This window comes from Sturnus vulgaris, chromosome 10 (genome assembly GCF_052056855.1).
Source record: "Sturnus vulgaris isolate bStuVul1 chromosome 10, bStuVul1.hap1, whole genome shotgun sequence".
Taxonomy (NCBI): Eukaryota; Metazoa; Chordata; class Aves; order Passeriformes; family Sturnidae; genus Sturnus; species Sturnus vulgaris.
The window spans coordinates 1,462,888-1,488,845 of record NC_142252.1 but is presented as its reverse complement, the minus strand read 5'-3'; the positions used below and the strand labels follow the sequence as shown (position 1 = coordinate 1,488,845).

The following is a 25,958-nucleotide window of genomic DNA, read 5'->3' as shown; positions in this document are numbered from 1 at the left end:
TTAACACGAATCTTTTCTCAATTATCACAGCAGTAAAGTATTTCTTATCAGTTGAAGTTCTTAAAATCTAAGTTCTGGTCATATCCCGCCCTTCAGGAAGGAGAGCACCCTCAGACATTTTAATGTTTTGATGTGCTGACCTAGAGAGGAAAAAAACCACTGTTCTACTCACAAGGGAATTTTTCTCTGTGTTTGCAAATAAAATGTGAATTTGTCCAATTTCCCGCAGCAATTAGTACTGAAAAGGAGAGTGTGAAGCCTGATATCCCCCTCTTTTTAGTCTCTTTTTATCAGTTGTTTATTACAGGAAGTTGTTTATCTACAATTCAGAGTATTTCTGCTTGTAATGACCTTTAAGTTATTTTTTTTTAAAAAAACCAAATCCCTGGACTTTGGAAAAGCTGGCTGCCTCTTGCCTTCCCTCTGGGCTGCACAGGGGAATGGTGGGTTAGGGATGGACAGGGTCCAGCATGATGCTATTATTTATCATCTTTTCCGAAGATGACGAATGTAACTCAAGAGGTCAGACACGTGAAACGCTGCATTCAGATAAAAAATAAGGATGGAAAGCAGACCCTTCACCGAGTTTGTTGTCCTGCTCTGGACATGTCCTTCGATGTCTTTCACGGAGTGATGGGCCCAGAACTGGACCAAGGATTGGAGGTGCATCCATCCAGGTAGTTTTTAATGCAGTGAAGAATGTTCCTGTCCAAGCTCCGGGCTGCCAGTTTTTCCAGGAGAATGCTGTGGGGTGTTTCAGACCATTTACCGGAAAAATGTGTCAAAAAGTCTTTTTGATAATGCAAAATGGGTTTGATGTGACTGTTTCATTTCACCTGGCAAATCGTATCACTTACTATTTGTTGTGGCAAGAGGGATTGCCGACTCATTTTGGGGAAAGAGCAGCACATCTGTCTCCTTGATCGTCTGAGAACTTGGCTGGAATGCACGGCTGCTGGGGAAACGGGTTTCTCCTCTGAGAAAGGATGGGAATTACCTAAACCCAAGTGTGGAATACGGAGCGATTTAATTGCGTTTCCCTCAATTTTAGCAACGGCCACGAGATGGCACAGGGCCGCTCCGAGGAGGATGGGAATTGCATCCCTGGGGAGAAGGCTTTTCCAAGTCGCCTGGAGCAAAGGGCTGGCTGAGAGCTCGGAAATGACGATGCCCGTGAGCCGTGGCCCCAAGCCTGGGTGGCACAGCCGGACGGGGGTGACCCGCACCCTGCGCCCCTTGGCATCGCCCTGGCAGCTCTGTGCATGGGGGAAGGTGATCTCCAGATAAATGCCTTGCTCAAGGGCTCTCTTTTGGCGGCCCAGCTCACCGTAGGGCTGGGTACGTTCCCTGCCAGGCTGGGAGCTGTAAATCCCTTGTCCTAATGTGGAAACCCCACCAGCCACAGCCACCAGTGGCACTGAAGTCAACAGAGTAGTGGCAAATTATTTTTTCTCTCTTACTAATGATAAGAAAAGTAATAATCCTCCTACAGGACTAATTACAGCCAGAGAAATTGTAGTGATGAAAAGAACTCCCTTAGTCAGCATTCGAAAAGTTACAATTTACATGAACTAAGAGGCTTATGTGAATAATGATTATTATTTTGTACATGGCTCTCTCTGGTCCCATCTATTCTGATCTCAGTAAATCAGGGTGTAATTAATCACAGAAGATTAAATGTGGCAGGACAAAGACTGGAAAATTCTATAGAAGCAAAACTGTGGTTGGTTTTGACTTAAAATAAACTTGGGTTATCTGTCACAAAGGACGTGACAGCTCTGCTTCCGACTGCCATCACCTCTTGCTGCTTTCAGGAATCAGTGTCATTCTTATTTCAAGTTTTGGGGTTGTGTTTTTTATTTCTTAATGTTTTTGGTGGGGTTTTTTTTGTTTTTGTTAATAATAAAGGTCTTTATAAATAATGTCTTTGTAGAGCTGTGAGCCCCAGAGTGTCTCAGAGATGTCCTGGCCCTGAGCTGCAAGCTTGGACCACGCTGCTGACACATGGTTTCAGATCTCTCTGCAAAACGTTGTTCTTGTGGTGTTCATTAGTGCAGACCTGGGGTCTGTGCTCCTCTCCAGCCTTTCAGCATCCCTAAAAGATGGGGTGTGGTGGAACAGGTGAGCACAGCACTGTGGTCCTTGTGCAGCCAGGAGACCCGAGTGTTAGCATGGTTCTCCATGCCAGGGAAGGGGTCTGGGGAGCAATGTGTGTATCAGGGAACTGGAAATTAAATATAATGGACATCAAACTGTAAAAAAGATTTTAATTTAGCACTGGAGGCAAATAGACACCAAAAAGGCAAAGTAAAAGCAAAATAAATATATTGCTTGGGATGTTAAAGTCAGTAACGTCTGTGTGAAAGACAGCCTGGTACAGAAACAGGGTGTTCCCTGTGCAGAAGCTTCGAGAGCAATAAGGGAAGTGCTTTGGCTAGTTGGAGTCACTGGCCTCTTCCCTCTCCATGTGGCCCAGGCAGGTGGGTGCATGGCAGGTAAAGCTCCTGGAGCAGAGCTCAATGGCTACAGAGGTGTTAAGAAGCAGAGCCACTGCTCACAGCAGAGAAGAAAAACAAGAAAAAAAAAAAAAAACAACAAAAACCCCAGGAGAAAATAAGATTTAACTCTTTTAACCTTTGAGACAACAACATTTCTGAACAGGTGTGTCAGTGACCAATTTCCTGGGACACATTTCTCACAGCAGGGCATCCTCAGGATCCCTTTCATATCACAGCAAGACAGAGGAGTTGTGAGGTACAAGCATATAAGCACTATTTGCCTTATGGTGAGTCACAAAAGAGGCTGTCAAAGAAGAAGGTAGATAATAAGCTGTGGAAACAAGGGAAAAGCTTAATGACTTTTTCTCAATCTCTTATTTCAAGCCCTGTTAAGGCTCCTGGGATGTACTAAAAGCCAGAGAGGTCCCTGTGCTCTGCACATTAAAGACATTTCCATTTTTTTTTACTTTTTTTTTTCCAGAACTGGGCAAGGACAAATGGAAGGGGAGTCTCTCAGCCATCAGAAGCTGCCCTGCTGCTGCAGTTGTGCCCTGGTGCCCTGAGAGCAGCACAGTGCTGGCTCCTGGCAGGGCAGTGCTGGGAGCTCGGGGGGCACTCACTGCCCGTGGAGTGACTCCCTAAAAATCCTCCCAGCTGCCAGCTGCACAAAGGCCACTCCGTGGGCTACCAGACCACAACTCAGCTCTCCTGGCTGCAAAACCCAGGTGACCAAGCTGAGCCTGGTGCCAGCTGCCCCTACCCCCTTTGAAGGGTGCACAAGTGCCACAGCAAAGGCTGTGGGGTAGGTGATGGACAACCAGGGTGTCCTGGGGCACTCAGCTGCACACAGCCAGACCCCGAGAACAATTCTGGACCTACTGTTTAATTTTGTTTTGTCCAGCTGTAAGTATTTAAATCCAGCAGCTCTGTGTAAATGATGTCCCAGTCCCAGGTCCCTGCTGTGCCATGGGTCCTGCTGTCACCAGAGCAGCCTGAATTTGAGATGTCACCCTCACTGTTCTCATAAATAACCAGCTCAAATGGTCGAAATAGTAACCTGAATTACATCACAGCTTGGTGGAATTCACACCTGATTCCTGTGGTGTTGAGGGGCCATCTGCCAGACAGACCTTAACACCACAAAGGAGCCTGTTTCCTTTCTTGGGCTGCATTAAAAATAATCTGAGCATCAGTTTTCACAGCCAAATTTATCAGTGGTGTCAGCAAAGCACTTTAACTGAAGGTACCAAAGCCGAGGTTCAGCAGGGACGCAGCCCAGCAGACACAGCACTGCTCACAGGGAGAGCTGCTTGGGCTGTTTGGACTTACCATGGCCATGCCAGCGCCTTCAGAAGTGGCAGTTTCAAGCCCCAAGTTGTTTCAGGCAGGAATTACTTTTACTATGTAGGTGGAGCACCTAAAAGCAGCCTGGACCATGTTTAGGGCTTCAGGTGCTCCTGCACTGGAGCAGGGGCCTGCCTCCCTCCCAGGGATGGGTGCTTTCCCTGCAGAGAACTCTCCCATGAGAGCTGCAAGTGCTCAAACGTCAAGAGGAAATATCACTGTCGTGAAGATCTGCCCACACAATGTGCGGGTAATCTGAATTTTGGAGTGCAAACTCTCGCACTTACGAACTGTCTTTTCTGGAAATGATGATACAAAGTTAAAAAATGACCTTTAGACACCTTCAGACATCACTTCCCCCTGACTATAACCTTCTGGTCACCTCGGGTGTTAAAGCATCCAGCAGGGTGGTAAGAAAAATAGCGTTAAGTCCTGGCAGAGCCAATGCAAATTGGCTGTAAGCAAATTGGAGATTGATGACTGTTTAGAGGAAAAAAACCACAGTGATCAGCAATCAGGAAAGCAAATTAAGCAGAGATTTCCTGAGAGAAAAAGCTTACGGTGAAATTAATGTAACTGAATGGAAGAGAAAGGAGGAACCATGACTGGTTTCAATAAACACCTGAGCAAGTTGAGCAAATATTTCCTTCCTTGCTCCCTGTTTCTTCTCCTGAGAGCACACGGTTTTGCTTGGATTTACTGGTCCTGGGTTTTTCTGTGTCTGTGTGGCTGCTAGATTGTCGCTGTGGGTTGATGTCAGTGTGACAGGGACAGGGCACAGCTGTGGGGCAGCAGCTCACGGAGCTGGGGGTGCCAGGGCAGGGCAGCCTGGGGCAGGGTGGGGGCTGGAGGTGCCTGGCCCAGCTCCCCACCCTGCTGTGCCCGGAGCCCTCTCCATCCTCACCCTGGTTTGTTCACTGCTCCAGCCCTGCAGCACAGGGGACAGGAAGGAGATTCCCCCTGTGTGCCTGGCGGGGATGTCCCTGAACACACAGAGCAGACAGGGCTGAGGTGGGCAGGTGTGTGCCCACAGCCAGGCAGGATCAGCATCCTCCTTCCCGTGCCAATGGAGGGTTAGGGACATTAACAGGACAGGTGTTGAGGCACCCCAGCACTTCAATAAACAATTCTGTCCCCTTGTAGCAAACTGGGAAAGTGCTTTCATATTTAATGGGAGTAAGCCATGGAAGGTTACCCTTTTTAAACCTAGGGGTCTAGGAGGTGAAAAATAAACATCACATCTCATTTGTGTCATACACCTTCTGCTGATAGCAGCAGAGGAGGCTGATTTTTCCCTGACCTTTTACTTCAAGGAGGAAAGGAGAACTACCAGATGAGAGGTTTCATCTGTGGGTGGGACACACTGTTCTGTGCTCAGGGCCGTGGTGAGTAGAGTGACCGACACCTCTGTTGAAATGCCAGCAAGGTCCTGATGCAGTGAAAGAAATAATGCCTATTTTAGGGGCTGTTGGGATGAAGAAACAGCCTGAAGTCACATAAGCAACTCAGAGCAGCACATATGTCCCCAGAGGTTCCTGCTCAGCATGAGCCAAGGGGTCACAGCCTGCTCTCTGTAAGGTCATGCATCAGAGGGTGGCTTTGGGCAGGGAATTTCAGGCAGCACCAGCAGCAGACTCGCTCAGGAGCCTCAGATTTCAGGTGGGGCTTTCTCAGGGCCTGCTCTGTGTGCAGCACTGGTGACATGCACAGCACATGGAGACTTCCAGCAAGAACCCCTAAAATGTTTTCTCTCAGATGGGGAGCACTGGTGTGCTGGGGCTCAGTGTTTAACCCATCCTGGGGCTCTGGAAGCAACTGGATAAGTTGGCCACATCACTGTGCTTCAGTGTTCTGCTGAACAAACAGGTCAGGACATACCTGTGCTGCTTCTTAAGGACCAACCTCCCACAGGAGGTCTTTTCTTCTCCAAAACAACCAGTACTGTGATAAATGAGTATTTTAAAGCATTGAAAGTATTTCAGCCATTGAAGCTAGGGAAATGAGGGTAAAGGGGCTCCTGCTGCTATTGCAGCCACCAAACTTGGGCAGGTTTAGATGCCACTGACTGGCCCCAAGGGAAGCCCTGCCCTAAATAGGCAGGAGAAGGTGCAGGGTTGTTCAAGTGCAGGCTCAGGGACCATATCAGTGACATCTGGAATCTGCATTGTGGTCAGATATTCGCACAAAGGAGCTGTGGGGGAATTTGCTGCTTTGCTAAGTCATAAGCTGGGGTGATAAAGGCTGTCACACAGCAGAAAAGTACTGGAGCAAAGCAGACACAGAACCAGCCACCAAATGAACTTGGCAGTTCAATGGAACAACTTTATAAGATTCTGACGTTTCCCTCATCTCGTTTTTCCCTCCTCCCTCCCTGATGCCCTGAGCTCACTGCTCTGCACCCTCAGTGCTGGGAAGGGGAGCAGCCACCACCACATGGGGTCTTTTGGCCAATTTTCCCAACCAATTTTTTTTTTATTTTCCTAGACAACAGGGAGGTCTGGAAATGGGAGGCCCATGGTGTGTCTTGCACAAGGCCAGAGGGTTGGAAGTGCCAGGCTATGTTGAATTCTTACCTTTGATGAGTGGTTGGATACCAGAGTGATTAAATAAGAGTGAAAATGCCTTGGTGTAAATCAGTGGCTCCCCATGGGTGTACAGCTTCACCCGTGTCTTAAGTGTGAGATGCTGAAAGCCAAGATTTCCAAACTCAAGATTAAATTCCAGTGTCAGAGGCTGGAGCTGACCTTACCAAACTACATTTTCCCTGCTTCCTATCCATGCAAGTGAGAAATATGCACATCTCACAAACGTGTTTTTCAGCCAAGTTCATGTTCTTTGCTCTTGTTTTATTCTCAGAGCACAGTGTGTCAGCACAGCCCTGCAAAGGGGAAAGGTTAAGATAGATATTTTTTATAGATATGCTTATACGCCTCCTTGGCCTGAAAAGCAAGGCAAACATGACCAACTTACTGTTTTACTCTACAAGGCAGCCCTGCAAAGGTTACCACTCCATGCCATCACTGACATAGTGCATTTTCTACAAGTGCACAGACAGGTCTGTGGCTCACACCACCCAGAAGGATCAGTTTGGTGTCACTGCTTTCAGTCCTGTTACTCCAGTGGCACAATGTTATTATGCTGATGCTCTGTAGCTTGCACAGGAAGGCAAAACTCATTTGTCATCATTAGCTGGTTGCCCTGTGTCCCCAGTGCTCTGGAGCTACTGACAGATCCTGTGTATCTCTGGTAGGGAACAAGTTTTTAGCCACTTAATCCTTGCTGAGACATTGATCTTCACTGGGACAGGGCCAGGTGCTTGCAGTGCTCGTGTGGTGTGAGGCTCCTGCAGGAGAGGCAAGCCCTGTGCCCAGGTCCTCCAGGGACCCTGCCCTGAGCACTGTGTTCCAGCTTTCCAGCTCCCCTTGGCTGCTGGGGAGCCCAGCCCCAGCCCTGCCAGGCAGCAGGGGCTGTGTGCAGGCAGTGCCCCGTGCCATGCTGTGACACAGATGCTCTATCAGCCACCATGGCCCTGGCACCAACCACACTGCCACACTGAATGCTGCTTTTCCCTGTGCCCTTTCTTTGCATGGCTCATCTTTCCATCAGGAAAAAAAGGGTGGGTTTCTGACATGCAATAATGAAGAAGAAATCAAAATATAACTCCTTGGCATGATTAATCCCTGCCAAACCTCCTTTTCTAGTCAGTTATTTCATTTGCCATCAGGAAATACTGAATCAAAGGGTGATTCTAAATCACTATTCCTCAATTTCCATTTATTAAAGTTATTAAACTGTATTTCTAAAATTGCTTTCAGTTTCAGGAAATGGAAATAGGTCTGATATAACAGTGAATTTTTGCTTCAGGCTCATCATCACCTTTCCAAATAAGGTGAGACTGACTTGAATCTAATTTATCACCTCTCCTTTGCCAGGTTATTTCTAGTTCTTAAATGATGGGGTAACTTTCTTTCTGAGAAGTGGATGTTTATGGAGCCCTCTCCCTCCCTGTACCTCTGATGGCTTTCCTGACTCCTGCAGCAAAAGTTGCCCAGTTTAAAAGTCTCTGAGCTAAACTGCTCATTCTCATCCACATTTATGAAAAATAAAATGGAATGGGGTTTAGAAGGCAAGTGGAAAAATAAGCAGGAGGAAGAAGGGTGATGCATCCAGTGAGTTTTAGGCACAGTTTTATTTCAGGGAACCAGCATACATACATTTCAGCCTAGTCTGTGCTAGTAATGCCTAGAGCAAAGCAGCTCTACAGGCAAAGTCCAAAAGTATAAACAAAAGCCTCTAACACTCTTATGTACAACATTGCAGGAGTGATGCTTCTCCCAGGCTGAAAGTGCCTCTGTCCAAATGCAGAAATGGGGAGGATAACTACAGGCAAATTACAGACTTCTGGGAAAAGCCAAGGATAAATTGATTTGCTCTGCTGGGACTAGACAAGGTCAGAGTGTGGATTACAATTTCTCCTCTGTTGCTTCCCATTAGCAAACCCCATTAAAAAAAATAAATTTTTTGAGTGTCTTGTGGTTGAAGAAGACTGATAGAAAAAAATCTGGCAGAGCTCTTGAAGCATTAGATGTCTCCACTCAAACACAGGGCACTCAGAAACAGAATGATTCTTAGAGAGGGAGAGAGAGCAAAAGGGAGTTTTTCATCTCAGGAAGGATGTGAGACTATAGCATCAACATAACGAGGCTGGATAGGCTGGAGTGTAACCCAGAGAGCACTGAGGATTTGGTCCAGTCTGGCCTGGCCTCCATAAAGGAATACAAAAAGGAATACATAAGGGGATTCAGTCCAGAGGCACCTGTGGATGTATTTGTGCAGCATTGAACAGGTGGGTATTGCTGCAGCTCCCCTGAATAAAGCATGGCTGCTTGTGCCAACACTGCCATCCTTAGCCCATCTTTGTTTTCCTCCTTCTTGGACATATGAATGTAAACTGTAAATAAATTAAGCTTTGAATTCAGAATATTAATGAAGGTGAAGACCTTCCAAACCCAAAAGATTGCATAACGAAGTGACCTTTCAAACTGACTATATAGGAAAAACATGTTCATGATTGAGGGAGGGGAAGGGGGAAAAAACCCAAACCAAGGTGAAGAGTGTTTTTGCCTTGCTGTCATGGAAAAGATGCTACCTTGGAAGGCAGGCTCGTGAAGGTTTGCAGCATCCTGTGTAGGTGCTGCCCCTGTTTCTCACCACAGCCAAACCCACTTTGTTTAGTCCTGCTTAGTATGCTGTATTTCAGCAGAACACAAGCAGATGTAATCTGTACCAGTTCAGCATCTTCCAGCACTGAGACTTGGTGGAAGACAGGTACAAAATGCCAGGTGCTCAGGCAGACCCAGCATGAGCAGCCTTCTCCTGTCTTCCGTGGGGGAATGAATCTTTCTGTCCAGGCTAGACACAGCTGCAGGCAGGTGCCTCTGTCACAGCCTGACCTTCCCCCAGTGCTGCTTGGCTGCCACCATCCCAGAGCTCCTCTGCTGCCGTGTCTGTGTGTCCCCAGGCCCTTTCCAGTGCTGGAACTCATCAGCTGGGACAGTTTGGCCAGCCTCTATCCATCCCTGTCCCACATCCGTGGTTTTCTCTCCCCAGCCCCTCACTCTCCTGGCTTACACCCTCTTCGAGGCTCTTTCCTAGGTCACCACCTCCAAACCAGCTGGAACTCCACAGGCGGAGCTCCATCTCCTTCTGGCACTGGCAATTTTAGTCCCCACCATCGACTGCAGCCCGTGCAGATTGTGGTGGCACAAAGTGATTTTCCACTGCTGCTCATCTCCTCACAGCCAGGCCTGCAGTGAGCTGACACTCATCGTGTGCTCTTCCCTTCAGCACTGCTGTCTCCCTCAAATGTCACCCTTCAGGGAAGAGCATCCAGAGAACTGCAGGACAGTCACTCCCTACAATTCCTTCGGCTGAGGAGGAATGACTCCATACACCTGCCCAGGCTGGGGCTGACGTGCTGGAAAGCAGCTTGGCAGAGAAGAACCCGGGCTCCAGGAGGAAATGAAGCTGATGGTGAGCCAGCAGTATGCCATGGCAGCAGAGAGAGGTAACAGCAGCTGGGGCTGCTGGACAATGAGCACTGCCAGCAGCTGGAGGGAGGTGAATCCTCCCTCCCCTCTGCCCAGCACTGCTGAGACTGTCTCAGGCCATCCCTGGGGCCAGTGCTATCCCCCCAGTGCAACAAAGACCTGGAATTACTGGAGCAGGTCTAGGGAAAGGCCACAAAGATGATTAAGGGACTGGAATGTGTCTTGTATAAGGAGAGGCTGAAAGAGCTGGGACTATTCAGCCTGGAGAAGTCTCTCAAGTATCTGATCTATGTGTATAAATACCCAGTGGCAGGGAGCAAACATTTTTTATGTTTAAACAGACTTTCCTATATTTCTGTTTGTGCCTTTTGCCTCCTGTCATCTCCCTGACACTGTTGAGAGAGCAAGAGGCAAAAGGCACAGACTGAAATATAGGAAAGTCTGTTAAAACTTAAAAAAAGATTAGTCTCAGAATTATCAAGCACTAGAAAATGTTGCCCAGAGAATGTGTGGAGATCTTCAAACTATTCAAAACCAAACTGAACATAGACAATGGCTCTGAGCAAAGGGTTGGTGGAAATCTCAGGAGGTTCCTTCCAGCCTCAGTGATTGTGAGCAAGGCCATCACCGTGGGCTCTGACTCTAAAATAACCCACAGCATCAGCCTCTGGCACATAGAGCTGCAGCAACCACAGGCAAACAGCTCCCACCACCTTTGCTTTGTGGCTGTCTTCACACAGGTCTGTCCTGTCCCTGAACACCTGCAGTGACCTTCCTGTCCCTTTCACACTGTGACCCAAAGAGCCACTGCAGCATTTCGTGTCACCGTGCTCCCTGCCCCCTCCCTCCACAGCACCTCACAAATGCCAGATGCTATCCGAGGGTCTTATCAGCCTGTGGTTCAGAGATATCTGACGTGGCTCCTGCCTCACACACTCCTTGTTCCTCCTGTGACAGGCACGCCCAGGGCTCTGGATGCCTGTTTGCCTCCTGAGGGCTGTGATCAGCACGCACATCTCTGTGGGGCTGGGATGGCTGAGAGCTGCACAAGCCTTGTGGTGGAGCAGAATGGGCCTTATCTCCAGCATCCTGTGCCTGGTGCTCTCCCCTGCACAGCCTCGTGTGGCAGCTGTGCTGCAGTGCTTCCTTTGCCTGGTGCCACCCTGTGCCACCTGAGCCAGGGACATGTGGGCATGCTGCCATCCTTCACTCACAAAGCAGTGCCTGACACCAGGAACTCCAGCAGCTGCTTCTCTTCTCTCACAGCTCCCACAGCCAGGACAGCACCCATCGTGCTGCTTGAGGAGCAGCCAAGCACCAGTGAATCAATGGAGCAGCCAAGCACCAGTGCAGCACTGCAACACAGCAGTGCCACAGCTGGCCAGGAGCAGAGCTGAGTGTGCAGGGAAGAAGTCCCCCCTGCAGCTGATTACTGAGCCCAATTAACAGCCCACTGCCCAGCCCTTTGGGGTTTGCAGCTCTGCCTGCCCCCTGCACTTCTGTCAATGCAGAGTTTAACAGTGGAGCTCCCTGGCCACCCGCTGGGATGCTGAGGCTTGGTTTAGTTGCCAGCTGAAGTTCTCGGGGGTTTGGCTGTACCTGTGCTCAAACAGGGGTGCAGGCCTGTGGAGGGAGCAGAAAATATTCATAAAGAAGAAAGTCTCCCTGCATCCTCAGAACAAGCTCCTTGGAAAACCATAGCTTAGAGATAAGAAATGGCTTGTGAAATGACAAATACAAAAAGAATCCAGTTTCCCCCCTTGGTAGACCCTCTTATCTATCTTCAATTTTAGTTGTTCATTCTCTTTTAGTATCCATAGGCCAGCTTTGAATGTAAAATCCCTCGGGGATTGGTTAGAATGTAGAATTCCCTTGGTAATTGGTGCAAACTGTAAAACCCTCAAAAGAGATAAAACCCCTGTAAAACAATAGCTGTGGGTATATGTAGACAGGATGCCTTCATGGAATAAACGATGGATTTGTGCCTCTCTGCATATGCTGGTCTCTCTACCCCGCTGGTCTGAGAGCTCACTGTGAGCCAAATTCTATCTGGGCAAGGCTGGGGAACGTGCTCCATCACTGAGGGCTGCAGGAGCAGTCTCAGGGACCCCAAAGGGACCCCAAAAACCCAGCCAGTGACACAGGCCAGAGCTCCATCACCCTCTCCTGCTCCATCCATGCCCCAGGCACCAAACCCAGCCCAAGGCACCATTGAGTGCAGCGTTTGAAGAGGGTTGGGGAGGCTTTCCTACACCACTTGCCAAGCTGCTCCCTGTGCCCATGTCCACACCCAGAGCTTGCAAGCACAACTCAACACTCAGGGGTACCTCTAGCTGCATGGGGCACTCCAGACCAGATATTGCACCTTCCTGGCTTTACTTAGCTTAGACTTCAGCACATTTCAAATCCCCCCTTGCTGAACATCTCTGTTAGCCATAGAGCACACCCTCTATGTGCAGAGCAGTGAGGCACCAGAGTTCAGTGTGAACTAGTGCCACCATTGATTTGGCCAGAAGGTTGGCATTCAAAACCTGGCTGCTGTGAGATCTGCTCTTACGCAGGAGGAGGAAGTGCTGTGGAAACCCTCAAGTATCAGGGAGCTGCTGGTGCCAGGCAGGCTCTGCACAGAGCCCGTGCCCTGCTCCAGCCCTGTGTGCCCTGCCTCGGGTGGCTCCTGCTGCTGGCTGTGTCACATCAAATCTGCAGGTAACAGCACTTTGTTTCCTCCTCTCTTGCTGGCTGGGAAGTGCTGAGCAGGTTCCTGCTTTGCCTGGGGGGAGGCAGAGGAGGATTCCAGGGTGGTTTCTGCAGGGCAGCGAGGCAGGCGTCCCTGGGCTAGGTTGTGATCTCTGAGTCTTTCAATTTCTTTTCTTACTCCAAGGTATTCTCTGGGTACTTTACCTGGAATATCACAGCAGCTGAGAACTGGGAGTAATTCATCCCAACATGGGAAACGAGTGACTCTAACAATTTTTTTCTTCTCTAAGAGAACCCCTTCCAGTGTCTATCAAAGCAGATCACTGTCAGGGTGACCACATTACAGTTTTCAAGGGATGCAGTGATAAATGAGCCTGAAAGAACACAAGTTTCAAAAAAGAAGAGAAAAAAGTGCTGTGCCTTAGATCCCTGCATTTGAGAGAGGTGTGAGCAACAGCAGCAAGGCTGGAGCAGGCAGTTTGCAGAATTCTTTATGATCTTTGGAAACAGAGAGGAAAAGCTCCTCACTTCAGTACCATGGCAGTGCCCTCACCTGGGTCTCCTCTGCCATGGGGACAATTTGTCTGCTCACTCTTTCTGGGCCATGCTTCCCCCTAGCTCCTGCCCAGGGCAGGCCAGCAGTGCTGTGGGTACATTAAAACCTCTGGGAAGTGCTGCCCTGCCCAGGTCTGTTCTCACACCTGTGCTGTATCTTCATTGAGTATTTGCTGAGAGCTGCCCATTCCATTTATAGGAATGTTGGTGACAGTCAGGGCTGCTGTCATGGAGGTGGCAGGTCTGAGGGCAGCTGATGCAGAAGATGCTGTGCTGTACCCAACTTCACCTTCAGCCCTTGGTGCCTCCCCACTTTTGAGCTCTCCCCAGAAGGTAGGAGGAGGACTTTCCATGCAAGACTCCTCCTTCAGTGCAGCTGCTTTCCCACTGGAAAAACACAGGATGCAGCCACCACACTGCTGCTGCAACATCCTCTGTGCCTTCAGCTTCTGAACTACATCTCTTCCTCCAGCCTTTCTGTTCAGAGTCTGGCAGAAGCCTCCTGCCCAGCCTGGGCCTTGCTCCCCAGATGGTCACCAACTTCTGTGCTGGGGGACCTGCACAGCGACCTGAGAGCTGCTGACCAGCTCTCCCCAGCCTATGGTGGGGATAGCAGGACACCCTGCACAGAACTGGTGACCTTATCTGTTGAGCCCCAGCCTACTCCATGTCTTCCAGCAGCAATAAGATGCTGTTTCACAGCTGTCTCCATCCTTTTGTCACAGCTCTAAGTTGCTGCCAAGCCCCTCTGATGCTGCAGGCATTTCATCTATTCCACATGAAGCCTTTCCAGCAGCCATAGAATATGCTGGCTGGTCAAGCTGCATCCCTTTAAAGATTTTTTTTTGCTCAATCATACCCTATCAGTGCCAAAAAGGCCTGCTTTAAACCCTCTATTCATTTCCTCCATCCTCCTCCCAGCCTCTGGACTGCCTTGTGGCTTGTGAGCCCTGCTGCTGGGATCTGCATTGGGCCAGGTCTCCAGCTCCAAAGGCAGCGTTGGCCAGAGCCCTGTGATGCTGCAGAGCCCGGCGGTGTGGTTTGCCTGTGCTGCACATCTGCAGAGGCTGCTGCTGGCACTGCAGACCAGTATTGCACCCCAGAATTGCATCCCAGGGCAGTGAAAAGAAACCTGACAGTGCAGCTGTCAGACTTCTGCCTCGTGCCATAACCAGTGACCACAACCAGTGACAGTTCCCTGCTGCTACTTTCCACAGCTCAGAGAGGTTTTCCTCAGGGGACAGGTGTTCCCTGCCTCGCAGGGTACAGGCAGTGAGCAGCAAGCCTCTGTTGGGAAACCCAGATCTGAGCACACAAGAACTGTGCAGCAGTCACATCAGTGTCTGCTATTGCCCAAGGCACTCACACATACCCCCAGAAACTGAATTATTTGTGTAGTTTTCAGTCACTTCAGAAGTGAATTCTGATTTGCAGGCACCTTCACCAACTAGCCACAAGGTCTGCATGGCTGGTGGAGGCAAATAATTGCATAACCAACCAGACAGAGTGTCCCTTCCCACATCTCTGCAAGCTACAGGATTTCACCAAATCCCTCCCCACTTCTCTCTCCTGTTAGAGTGGTTAAACACTGATTTTACACTGAAGAGTTGTTTTTTTGTTGTTTTCTGAAGTGCATTTAGATGCGAGTAGAAGTGACAGATACTCAGAATCACCAGTTCAGAGAATTGTTCCACGTGCATGTCACATGAAGCCACTTTGCACAGATGGGCTCGTTGAAAGATGATTTTTATCAACCCATGAACTCACACTCTTCACATAACTAGTACTCTTGCAAAACATCTTTCAGCCAGTGTGACAGAGGTCAACAGCTACTACTCATCACCTGGATTTCTGAGGGTAGCTGCCTGCCTGCCTGCAGCAGGAGCCATCTAATCCAGCCCTTAAAAACAAGCTCCTTGCTCTGCAGTGGTGCTCCCTCTTCCAGATATGGCTTTCTGCTTTGCACCTGCAGAGTCATCCTCTGTCCTGGAACAAATGGGCTTAAAGTCAGGTGAATCCTTCCATGCCCCATTCCCCTCCTGGTGAGGTGGAGAGCAGCATACCTCACTCTATTAGGGTTTCAAGCATGCCTTTGGGAGAGTAGGAATGCAGATTCAGCTGTTTTCCTCAGCTTGGAGAAGGAACTCCAGGTTCACAAGCTGGTGCAAAGGCTCAGAAACCTTCCCACTTAGAGCCAGAGCACAAGGATTTCTATCAAGTGACACCTGCTGTGCACTCCCAGCCCTTCACCCCCAGTCTGAACCCAAAACCAGTAGAACTGACGGAAAAACTTTTGCCCGTGGGTTGTGCTGGGCTTTACCTGCAATCCCTATCTAGCTCAGCACCGAGCCAAGGGTAATTTTACATCATCTGCACAGCCTGGCTTAAGGAATTAGTGTTCACCTTGTCACAGGATGTGCCCATGACCTATCTGGGCTCTTCTAAGTGCCACGTTGCCTTCTGCCCTCACACACTTCAAGTTCTCCCTATTTAATAAAGGCTGTCTGCCATGTCCTGTTGGAAGTGTACCCTGAGACATTCATAAACTGAGTGAACATAAACAAAGCTTGACAAAGGATGTCAAAGGATGACACAGGCTAACTGAAATAGCTCTGTAAATCTCAGATTCGCATTTTTAACAAAGGACATATGTACTTATACGTGCTTTTTTTTACAGCTACTAAGAGGTCTTACCATGTCTTTTCCTATTTCAGGTCTCAGAACATCGCACAACATCTGTAACTCACGACAATGAATGTATCCAACAACTGCAGCACCACAACTCTAGAACTGCATCACCACGTTCGCCTCATTGAACTTGCTCTGTATAGCCTCATTTTCTTTTTTGGGGCACTATTTAATGTCCTTGCCTTCTGGATGTTCTCCTGCAAGATGAAGAAGTGGACAGAAACCAGGGTGTATGTAATGAATTTAGTGTTTGCAGATTTCTCTGTCGTCTGCACCTTGCCTGCCATGGTTTATTTACTGTGGAATGAGTCAGCCCGAGGGGAGCTCTGTCAGCTTACAGAGACCATGTATTTTATCAACATGTTAGTGAGCATCTACATCATCTCATTCATCTCCATTGATCGATACATTGCCATAAAGCACCCTCTGAGGGCCAGGACCTTCAGGTCGCCGTCCAAGGCTGCTCTCCTGTGTGGGCTCCTGTGGGTCCTGGTGATCAGCAGTGCCAGCATCCAGCTCTGGCAGAGACACGCAGCTCTCTGCTTCCACACCTACACCCCCCTGCCTGCTGCCCTCAGCCTGCTGGCCATCTTCTTCGTGTTCACCCTCCCATTGGCAATCTTGACCTTCTGCTCCACAGAAGCCATCAGGAACCTCAAGAAACATCTGAGCACGAATTCAGCGGAGGAGAAGTCAATCCAGAAAGCCGTGCACATTATTTATGCAAATCTGATTGTATTTCTGATCTGTTTTCTGCCAGCCTACCTTGGGCTGCTGGCCAGGTTCATCATAGAGAGCCTTGCACCTACCTGTTTCCTGCTCTGTGTCATGAGGAACTTCTCCTCTGTGATGAGGTGCATTGCCACCTCCAACTGCTGCCTCGATAGTGTCTGCTACTACTTTGTCACCAGGGAGTTCCATGAAGCCTTTCTCTGGCCCAAAGCCAGCACTCAAAAACCAGAGGCAACCCACCCCATGCAGATAGAGACTTGCTAAAGGAAAAATGGGGAACAAAACCCACCCACAACATCTGCAACGTAGAGAGGAAATACAGCTTCAGGGCTATTGGGATAAGTATTGCTCTTTTTCTCTAGCAAGTTCTTCGTTAGGTTTAGAAATTTATACTCTATGTGTTTGTTAAACAAATAGGTGACAGAGAGGTGTAGAAGTGTGTATGTAACTGCTGGTTGTTAACGTGCCTCCATTCCAGCACCTACCTGTTACTCTTACAGGAAGACAGGTGAGCCATGTGCCTCTTTTAGTTCCTTCTGCATCTAAAATCTATTGATCCTTCTTGCCAACATGTGCAGATGTACATATTATGTATTTCATTGTGTATTTCAGGTTGTCTGCATAATTAAACTAATCCAGTTTATATTTATCCCATTCCTTTGGCAGGCTGGGTTGGATGGCTGCTCAGGTGGTTCTGGCATTTTATCAACTACCTGTCCCTACAAAACAGCCTAGGCTGTCCTGACCTCCTTGCCCTTCAACTCAACAGGTCAGACAGGTGTGAAGGAACACTTTTGGGATGAAAGCAGGACTTGTCAGTCCAGATTTCAGAGCTGAGTCCTCCTCCCTGCAGACCCTGGCCCAGAGACACCTCCTCAGAGCAGCCATGCCTCCAGGCCTGATCCTCCCTCACACAGCAAAGCCATTTCACTGCTGCCTCAGCATTTGCCACCCTTTTGTTCCGCCCTGGTTTGTGTTGTGGCACCAGGCTGACCCCCAGGGTCACCCCAGCTCGGGCTCAGAGTATCTCCCCCAGGGGAACCCAGCTGGGGCTGGGTGTCCACAGCCTGCCCACATTGACAGCCCTAACATTTCTATCAGGAAAGTGTGTTTTTCTGTGAGTCAGCAGCTTAGAAAAGTGAGGGGAGAGAGGAAGTCAATAAATGCTGCCTAGAACTGGGCTTTTTTTTCTTTCTGAATGCTAAAAAACCCAAAATGGCACTGAGCTCTGCCGCAGCAATGCTCAGTGTTCCACCAGACAGTGTGGGAGAGCTTTCCTGCCCACAAACACTTCTCCCCTGTGACCTACATGTGCCCTTAGTGAGCCCACAGCCAGCACCCAACCTGCTGTTGTCACCTTTGAGAACGTGAGCTCCTGTGCTGCTTTTGCACAGCCTGGTTTTTGGAAGCTGGGGGGGCTCAGAGGTGGCTTCTCTGAGAAGCTGCCAGAAGCTTCCACCATGCCTGGCAGAGCCAATCCCTGATGGCTCTGAGGATGGATTTGCTGCTGGCCAAGCCTGGGTCAATGAGAGATGTTGGCAACACCTCTGTGATAACAGATTTAAGAAGAAAATCAAAACAAAGGGGGATGCACTGTTGATTCCAGCCAGAGAAGAGAAGGAGGTGAGAATGTGTGAGGGAAACAACGTGGAGACACCAAGGGCAGTGGGGAAGGAGGGGCAGGAGCTGCTCCGGGTGCCAGAGCTGGGATTCCTCTGCAGGCTGTGGTGAGACCATGGTGGGGCAACTGTGCCCCTGAAGCCCCTGGAGGGAATGGGGGATGCAGAGATCCACCCACAGCCCGTGGGGATCCGTGGGGATGCAGAGATCCACCCACAGCCCATGGGGACCCATGGGGATGCAGAGATCCACCCAGAGCCCGTGGGGATCCATGGGGATACAGAGATCCACCCATAGCCCTGGTGGAGGTGCCCACAGCAGAGCAGGGGAATGCTGGAGGAGGGTCTGAGCCCATGGGAAGCCTGTGGTGAGAGGGGCCCTGCTCCCAGGCTGGAGCAGCCTGTCCTTGGAGCACTGACCCGTGGGAGAGTGACCCACAGCACAGCAGTTTTGGGAGGTCTGTGTGCCTGTGGGAGGGACTCACGATGCTTGTGAGAGTGAACCCACACTGGAGAAGTTCACAGGGAACTGTCTCCCGTGGGAGGAACCCCACGGTTTCACAGGGAAGGATTCCTCACCTGGAGCAGCAGAAGAAAACCTCAGTGATGAACTGACCAAAACCTCCATGCCCTGTCTCCCTGCGCTGTCCCTGGGAAGGAGGGAGAGGCTGGGGGAAGAAAAGGTGTTTTAAGAGCTTATTTTACTTCTTATTACTTTACTTCTTATTATTACTAACAAAGTCTTACAATTTTGTTAGTAATAAACCCACTTTGTATCTCTAAGATGAGCCTGTTTTGCTTTTGGAGTGTTTTCTCCCAGTCTTTATCTCAACTTAGGAGCCCTTTGTTAAATTTTCCTCTCCTGTCCCCAGCTGTGGCAGGGGAGGGCAGTGAGCATCTCTCATGGATGCCTGGCATTTGGCCAGTGTCACACCATGACAGCTCCGAAGACAAGAATTAATGGGACAAATCCCGAGGGAGTCAGTCTGGCTCCTGTCAGCTGGCTCACAGAGATGGAATTGCAGCTGCTGTAGGCAGTGGACAGCAAAAGCCACCGAAATGTCCGTGCCATACCGCTGGGGCACGCTCCTGGCCGCGTCCCTACAGCTCCCAGCGCCGCACTGCCGGGCAGTGACATTACCTGGCTCCCAGGTGATGCACAGTGACACTCCTGGCTGCTGTGCAGAGGGAGAGCCAGCCCAACATCCTCCACCTTGCACGGACAGCAGCACTGCGGGTGCCTGTGTCACTGTCACCCACTGTCCCCTCGGAAAGGTCCCTGTCCCCCCGGGCACCCTGTGCCACCGCCCCAGAGGCTGCACAGCCCGCCGGGCACCCTGGGGACCCTTCTGCAGCCAGAAGGGCAATTTGCAACCATTATGGGCTTTATTTCAGAAATTGTTTTCCCACGACTGAAAAGATTAAATTTTAATTGCCGGGTTGTGCGAGGCGGGGAGGGGAGCGCACTCGGGGTGGAAAAACTGACGGGGATTGAGCTTTAGGGCTGGGACAACAGAGGGCACCAGAGACTCCGGCTCAACAAAACCAGGGCATAAATGAAGGGCTGAGGAGCGCACGGGTTCATTGCTGGGCTCAGCAGTGCCGGGCTGGGACAGCTGTGCCCTGCCCTGACACCTGTGCCACCACGGATCTCCTTCCCTGCCAGCACCCTGCGCGTTCCCCGCAGCCTTCCCGAGGACCAGCGCACCTGTCGGCCTCCCATGGAGCAGGTAAAGGCTTTTCACTGTGCCACAGTGCGCTCTGCTCAGCCCTTCAGGGTGTGCTTCTGCTTGCCAGCCTATGGCTCAGTCAGTGCCTGCTCTCCTCCTGCTTTCCTCCTCCTCTCCTCCTGCTTTCCTCCTCCTCTCCTCCTGCTTTCCTCCTCCTCTCCTCCTGCTTTCCTCTTGCTCTCTGTGGTCACTGCGCTGCAAAGAGAGAGAAAGGACAGCAGCACACACGGAGCTCTTTGGGGAAAAAAGGCCAATTTATTGTACAGACAGCCCGGATTTAAAGTGTGTTAGTGCAGCTAGGACAGGACAGGAGCTCATGGGACAATTGGGAAAAACATCCTTGGGACAGCACCTCAGGATGTATCACACGGGAAAGACACCAGGGGTTAATCTTTATTATGAATTCCACTCTGTTTGTCACCATGTTCTCACCCTGGGAGACTCCTCCCTAACTGAAGCTGCAGTCAGCTTGTCAGCCTGGGAATGGAGCTGAGAGTCAGGAGAAATCCAGGCCTGAAAAGAATTTCCAAGCTGTAATTCCCTAGCTCTCTAAATGTGTGTGTCCACAGCTCTCCTCCTGCTTTCCTCCTGCTTTCACAGCTGTGCTGCCTCTCTGTTCTGCAGCTCCATTCCATGCACAGGGGTCTTTGTCCCTTGCTGCAGTTTCCCATCAGTGCTGCCTCAAGTGTGGGGACACCTGGCGCCGGGAGCTGCCACCAGCTCTGTGCCTGCACAGGGGGGCTCCGTGGGGCTGGGATGTCCTGGGATGTTCCTCGGGCCAGTGATATACAGGCAGAGTGGCTTTTTCACTGCAAGGTGACCACAACAGGCTGCCAGGGAACAGCTGCACCACAGCTGAAACCACGGAGTGACCAAAACCTATGAGGCTGAGAGCCCAAGAGCACTAGGACACCAGCTGTGTGTTAGTTCCTCCATGAATTCCACCCTAAAAATGACTGTACACCTGTGGTTCAGTATTGCCATACCAGTGCTTGTGCTAGGGCAGGTGTTGTGCTTTTTCTGGGGTTGCCAGATCTGTCTCCCAATCTTGGACACTAAAACCAGTTCACTTACTTCATGCCATCGTGTATTTTCACTGCAATTTACATGCTGATATTTAGAAGCTGCTAACTTACAAAGCAATGTATTGGTAAGAGATTGTAGGAATCTGGGCACTTTCTATGCCTGGCTTATTGTAAACACTTCTTTTATGAGCTGCAAAAATGTCTGATTCATCCTCCTTGCTGATGGCAGATGCCCTGAAATATTTAAAGGAAGAGCAGAAGATAGTCTAAGTTCTCCAATTCATGTTCTGTGCCCTAGCAAAATTTTGGCTTCCTACCATTGAAGGCTGAGATCAGACATGTCTCGCTTTCCCTTCTTTCTCTGGAGGCCTGTTATCTGCCAGGGCTGCTGTTCCTCCCCAGCAGAGGAATGGGTTTGTGTCTGGGGGCACCCACCCAGCCAGCAGCCTGAGCAGCATTCCCGCTGCCCCTGGGAGCAAAGGCACTGGGCTGGAAGGGCTCAAGCCCTGAGGGTGTTCCCAGGTCTGGCAAGACCCAGAGCAAACCCAAGGGGTGGTTTCAGCAGCAAAGGCAGGGCTTTGGTGGCTGAGGGACTGATGGTGCTGGTGAGCCACTGAGCCCCTCCCGAGGCTGGCCACATGAGGAGCTGCAGGGACACGGGAGGGACACAGCTGCAGGACACTGTCACTGAGCTCAGCCTCATGCCTGCACTCTCTCCTTGCAGGGACAGCCCAGCACGGACAACTGCACTGACAGAAATGCATATGGTGGCATTGTGCTGCTTCAGATGGTTCTCTACATCCCAGTGTTCACCCTGGGGATCTCACTGAACTCTATTGCCTTCTGGGTCTTCTGCTGCAAAATCAGGAGGTGGACTGAGACCAAGGTGTACATGATCAACCTCATCGTGGCAGACAGTTTCCTGATCTTCACCCTGCCTTTCCTGCTATATTTTACCAAGTACAAACATCCTGTAGATGGGCTGTGTGTAGCTATACAAAACATCTGTTTTACAAACATGCCTATGAGCATCCTTATCATCACCCTGATTGCGGTTGATCGATACATTGCAATCAAGTTCCCTCTAAAAGCAAAGATTCTTCGATCCCCACTGAAATCAGCTTCTATCTGTGGCTTTCTTTGGATAATCCTGATAATTTATTCCAATTTTTATGGCACACTTAACAGAAACCAGGAAGGTTGTTGCTTTCAGAAAGAATCTCTTCAACCCAGGTATTCCTCTGTAGTCTACAGTATCGCTGGATATTTTATTCCCTTAGGGGTTGTGACTTTTTGCTCAGTACAAGTCATCAGATGTCTAAAAGAGAAGATGGCCACAAGCCCTCATGAAACAAAATTATTCCAGAAAGCTGTGCACATTGTTTCAGTGAATTTGTGTGTGTTTGCTGTCTGCTTCTCACCTTTTCACTTCTCACTGCTCTTGCGGTTTGCAGTAGAAGCTGCTGGAGCTCATTCTCTGCTGCCAGGAGTTACAACCTTCGTTAAGGTCTCTGCATGCTTAGCAAATTGTAACTGCTGTCTGGATGCATTTTGCTATTATTTTGCAGCCAAGGAATTTCCAGAGTTTTCCTCTATGTTCCCCAAGTGTGTATTTATGAAGTCCAAGACGAACCAAAGCGAGGAGTCGCAGCCATCCACGAATCAAGTGGTGGCATAAACAAGGTGCAGTGCACGGCAGGTGTTGAGCTCCACAAAGCTGCTCGAGTTTGAGGCACAGGGAATGGAACCACCTACAATGTTTGAAATCATTGTACGTGTAGCACAGGTACAAAAAGGGGCAAACCCCTCCAAAGGGTCTGATGTTAACTTGAATTTCGTCCTGCTGCTTGTGTTATTGCATGGCAGCTCCAGGTGCCTCCTGGTGACAGCTTGTCATGGTTGGCTTCATAGTCCCTCACTTTCAGTGTCTCCTGACTTGTAAGCCTCTAAAAAATTTCTTCCTGGGACTACAAGCTCATATTCTGCTCATGTAAACTTAGAGGCAATTAACTTCCCTAACTGACATACAGTTCCCCTACATGTCTGTCACCACGCAGTGACACTTGTTCTGACCACAGTCTGAAACCACTGGCTAGACCTTGGTCTAACAAGCACACAAAGGACTGTTCCAGCATGGAAAGTGTCCCTGTCCTAACATTAGATCCCCCTGCTTTGTGTCAGTTCTTTGGCAGACAACACGGTGGAAGCTGCAGTGAGCAACCGTGCCATAAAAACAGATGAAACTACTCAGGTCATTCAGCTGATAATTCATGTCCCAGTTGTCCTCCCTGGTGTATTTTCTAATGCTCTGGCATTACTGGTATTTCACTGCAAGCAGAACAAGTAACCTGTGTGTATATGTGACCAGTTTAACCATTGCACATGGTTTAGCCCTCGTTCTGCCTTCTAAATTATTTCTTCAAAGGCAGGAAAAGATATGGGAGACAAATAGTTCCTGATCTTAACAGCCAGCTATTGCTTAAGAAGAAGTGTGAGTGTTGTCACCCCTGCAGCCATCAACAAATATGCTGCAATTAACTACTCAGAATCAAGAGGACTCTTGACAGACACCTCTCACAATCCAGGCAAGTGTTATTCAGCAAGGGAAAAGACTTCTACGTCAGGAACAGCACAGAAGACCTTCAAAAATATTTTTGGACCTAGGATTCCCTTCTGAGACCTTGCATCTCATTGCTTATAATGAATGCCTGTTCCAAAAAGGTGGTTATGAATTTTTAAATTATTTTGAAAAAAGAGATGAAGATTCATATCAACCTGTTAACCTACTATTAATCTAGAAAGCAAACAACTTGCTTGTTTTTGCAGATTCAGTCATGCTCATGTTTTCTCCCAGTTAACATTGGAGAACTTCGAAATTGTTCCAATGGGCTCCAAGTAGGTCATCTACTCTGAAATACAGAGTATTTTATACATGTGGCCTCACATATAGATCTCATAATTTTCATTTTTCTCATCGTAAAGGGGAAATGAGTTGACTTCACAATCCTTGTAATCATTAAGATTTTTTTCCTGTTTCCACTGCATGCTATGAGAACAAACAAAAAATCCATACTTTTGCAGGTGAAAATAAAGGTGTGTCGTAGTAATATATCTATAAATAAATATTCATATATTACCATTATACATCAGAATCCTCTACTCTTAATGCTAAACTTATTCTGGAGTTTGGGAGAAAAGACTTTTACTGAGATATAAGATCTGCCTTACAGCAGGGTATTTAACAGTGAAGCCCAAAGATGAGCTAGGGACTTTCTGATTATCTGAAGGCATGTGCTCTGCCTTGGACAAAAATTATTATCTGGTTTATGTGTTTAGGATGGGTTTCTGGCATCCTCCTTCAGTCTGAACAAAGCTCCCTGAGTGCTCCCAGAAAATGGAACAGATGAGTTTCCAGACCCTGGGCCACAACGAACTACTGGCCACCATCCAGCACTGCAATAGCAATCCAGGAGGATGGCAACACACATAACCCCAAATCTTTTCCATTTCCTAGCACAAGAGTCTGGGGAATGGTAGTGGGGACCAGCCACAGCTGCCAAAGTCCATCAGCTGCCCCAAAGAGCAAGGCTGAACCACTGCATTTTACCAGCATTTCTGCAAGATACAACTTTCCTGTCCCTTAAAAGAAATACATGCTAATAATTGTTTCCACTTCAAGCGTGAGAGAGAGAAAAAAAAACCCACAAGAAAAAGCCTACAAAGTAATCCAGGATCTTGCTTTTATGTGAGTGAGTGGCGTCAGATATGGCATTTTTGGCCCTCCTATGCCTGGAAGGCAGGGGCTGGCATAAGACAGTATTTTGCTGTCTGGTGGCATTTGGGCAGGCTGAATCCTGAGTTCTTACCAGAGGTTTGAGCTCCAGGGACGCATCCTGGGGAGCTGTGGGCTGGGTGCTGCTTTCAGGTGTTGCAGGCATCTCTGATTTTGCTTTCTTGGTGCAGCACAGCAGCTCCAGTGGTGAGCACTGCCCAGCAGCCTCCAGGGAGCTCCACAAGCTCTGCAGCGGCCTCAGGCATTTGGGAAGCACAGGCTTTTCCATGCCCTGCCCAGTGTCTGTGCACAGACACTCAGCTGGTCCCTGGTGCTGCTGATGCCTTGGGATTTTAGCTTTTATGTGTTTCATGTATTTGTAATCCTGCAATTCTTCAGTGTCTAACTCTAAACTCCATATCCAGTGTGAGCTGCTGCTTTCCCATTTTGGTCAGACAAAGCAATTCCTCTCCAGGCTGGGAATCAAGGACCCCTCACTGTCTCAGCCCTGAGAAATGTAAACAAAAGTGAGTTGGGGGGAGCAAATTTGGGGTAAATGACTTCATTACCTGGAGTTGTAATTGGAAGATTAACCCCCAGTGTGCAAATGGACCAAACTTATAAAAGTGTGAAAACCTGTGACCTGTCATCCATTTTTGGGTATAGCCCCTGGGGGGCTTCATCTGCCCTAAATGTACCTGAAGGCTCTTCAATAAACACAACCACTTTTTATTCCCTTGACTTTGTCTGGCCTTTGTTTTTAGGGAGCCTCAAAAGGCATCACTGCAGAAGCTGTGGGGGTTGCAGCACAGAGAGCCCTGACAGGGTTTTGTGCTGCAGGAAATTCCGTGCAGTGCTGGGGAAGGGGAAAGGGGAAACAGCCCCAACAGCCAGGGCTGGTCACCGTGTGGGATTGCTGCACTTAGCCTCAAACTGCCATTTGACATGCCAAAAATAACAGTGACATGTTTTGCTCTCAACCCTGCAGTTCTCTTTTGGTCAAGATCTGCTGTTGCACCATCCCTCCTTGCCGTGAGAAAGGCAGGAACAAACCACGTGGGGCAGAGGCACTGCAGGGCTGGGTGCTGCAGGGCAGCCCAGGCTCCTGTGTCCCTGTCCCCTGTGTGCAGATGACACCAATAGCCCTCCCATCGTGCCAGAGCCCCTGTCCCACTCTGACAGCCCAGCAGCTGCTGCCAGCAGGACACAGGGATGCAGGGGAGACGGAGATTTTCCCTGGCAGGGAAA

General features: G+C 49.3%; 2 protein-coding genes and 1 long non-coding RNA gene across 3 annotated transcripts; 2 read left to right on the top strand and 1 right to left on the bottom strand.

Moving 5' to 3' along the window:
- Positions 1 to 543: 543 nt before the first annotated feature.
- On the bottom strand, positions 544 to 20,029 carry LOC148222546 (uncharacterized). The gene is made up of 3 exons (XR_015805625.1): positions 19,892 to 20,029; positions 18,763 to 18,851; positions 544 to 744 (listed from the first exon to the last, which is right to left on the bottom strand). It is a non-coding gene; the product is annotated as an uncharacterized LOC148222546 (long non-coding RNA).
- LOC106849586 (G protein-coupled receptor 35-like) lies at positions 15,896 to 16,828 on the top strand. Its single transcript, XM_088170493.1, has one exon. It carries the CDS (start codon positions 15,896 to 15,898, stop codon positions 16,826 to 16,828), a length of 933 nt encoding a protein of 310 aa, XP_088026619.1.
- On the top strand, positions 19,756 to 25,442 carry LOC106849584 (G protein-coupled receptor 35-like). The gene is made up of 2 exons (XM_014870279.2): positions 19,756 to 19,913; positions 21,663 to 25,442. The coding sequence occupies exons 1-2, from the start codon at positions 19,905 to 19,907 to the stop codon at positions 22,614 to 22,616; spliced, it is 963 nt and encodes a 320-aa protein (XP_014725765.2). The 5' UTR covers positions 19,756 to 19,904; the 3' UTR covers positions 22,617 to 25,442.
- The last annotated feature ends 516 nt before the right edge of the window (positions 25,443 to 25,958 follow it).